Raw genomic sequence first — 1,213 nt, forward strand, 5'->3', positions numbered from 1 at the left:
ACCCCAGGCGCGACCCAGGCCACCAACTGCCAGGGCGCGTGCGGCTGGCCACAGTCGGACCGCAGCCCGCGCTACGGCAACCACGTGGTGCTGCTGCTCAAGGCGCAGGCCCGCGGGGCCGTCCTGGCGCGTGCGCCCTGCTGCGTGCCCACGGCCTACGCCGCCAAGCTCCTCATCAGCCTGTCCGAGGGGCGCATCAGCGCGCGCCACGTGCCCAACATGGTGGCCACCGAGTGTGGCTGCCGGTGACCCCACGAGGCCCCCCAACTATTTGTACCCCAGGCGTCGCCCCAATAAAGACCAGCAAGCACGCGGCTGGAGTGTCCAGGCGTGTTTGGGAGCCCGTGGGAGTCTCCTGCCACTCCCTGTCCACGCTCATTGCCTTCGTCTGAAGCGCCCCATCGTCATGAGGACCCGGTTCGAGTCCCAGCTCCAGGAGCAAAGAAGCAGGGGCCGGAGGTGGCAACACTCGCTTTATTTTGGTGGGGCTGCGGAGTACTCCGAGGACTGGAGCGGGGACTCCCGCGGTCGGCGCGCAGGGCCCAGGCCCCTCAGTCCCGGCCCTTGCCCTGACGGTGCTTCTGGCGGCCTGGGGACCGGTCCTCCTCGGCCTGGGGCCGCGGGGAGGCCCAGGCCTGCTTCTTCCTGTGCTCCCGGTCCCTGGAGTCCCGTGCCCACGGCCGATGGCCCCCTTCGCGCGCCTCCCAGCGCCAGGGTGCGGTTTCTCCGGGCTCCCTGGCGGCCCGTGGCCTCTCCTTCCGTGGCCTTTCCTCCTTTCGCCGCTTCTCCTCCTTCCGAGGCCTCTCCTTCCGCGGCCTCTCCTCCCTCCCCGGCCTCTCCTTCCGCGCCTTCTCCTGGGGTCCTCCGTGGGCGAGCGGGGCGGGGCCCTCCTCTGCCTTCTCGCCAGTGTCCTCCTCGGGCTCGGGCTCCTCAACCTTCTCTGCAGCCTCCTGGTCCCCGGGACCCTCGGGCCTGTCCCCTGCCTCAGCCTTGGGCACAGGCGGCTGTGAAGGGGGCGCCCTGGCCACGGGCTTTGGCTGTGGACGCAGATAACGGGGTGCTGAGGTCAGCGCCCACCTCCCCGCTGGTCCGATCCCCGCCCGGCGAGGTCTCCACTGCCCGCGGCCACGGGAAGGCCGCGCTTACCGCGGGCGACACTGGCGCCTTCGGCGGGGGCCTCGGCGGGATCCACGGCTCAGGGGCAGGCGCGGGG

The 1,213-nt window shown here is 71.8% G+C and overlaps 2 protein-coding genes across 2 annotated transcripts in view; one reads left to right on the plus strand and one right to left on the minus strand.

Annotated features, from left to right (window-relative positions):
• The window catches only part of AMH (anti-Mullerian hormone), a 2,359-nt gene extending 2,049 nt beyond the window's left edge, over positions 1-310 (plus strand). Inside the window, exon 5 of the mRNA XM_006171816.3 lies at positions 8-310. Within this exon, the coding sequence (XP_006171878.1) occupies positions 8-249 (242 nt within the window). The 3' untranslated portion in view covers positions 250-310. The remainder of the gene's footprint in view (positions 1-7) is intronic.
• Positions 311-380: 70 nt separating this feature from the next.
• The window catches only part of JSRP1 (junctional sarcoplasmic reticulum protein 1), a 2,823-nt gene continuing 1,990 nt past the window's right edge, over positions 381-1,213 (minus strand). Inside the window, exons 3-4 of the mRNA XM_027769586.1 lie at positions 1,147-1,211; positions 381-1,037 (exon numbers count right to left, since the gene is read on the minus strand). Coding sequence (XP_027625387.1) covers positions 552-1,037; positions 1,147-1,211 — 551 coding nt within the window. The 3' untranslated portion in view covers positions 381-551. The remainder of the gene's footprint in view (positions 1,038-1,146; positions 1,212-1,213) is intronic.

The sequence above is a fragment of the Tupaia chinensis genome, unplaced genomic scaffold (assembly GCF_000334495.1).
Source record: "Tupaia chinensis unplaced genomic scaffold, TupChi_1.0 Scaffold149964_2, whole genome shotgun sequence".
NCBI classification, from domain to species: Eukaryota; Metazoa; Chordata; class Mammalia; order Scandentia; family Tupaiidae; genus Tupaia; species Tupaia belangeri.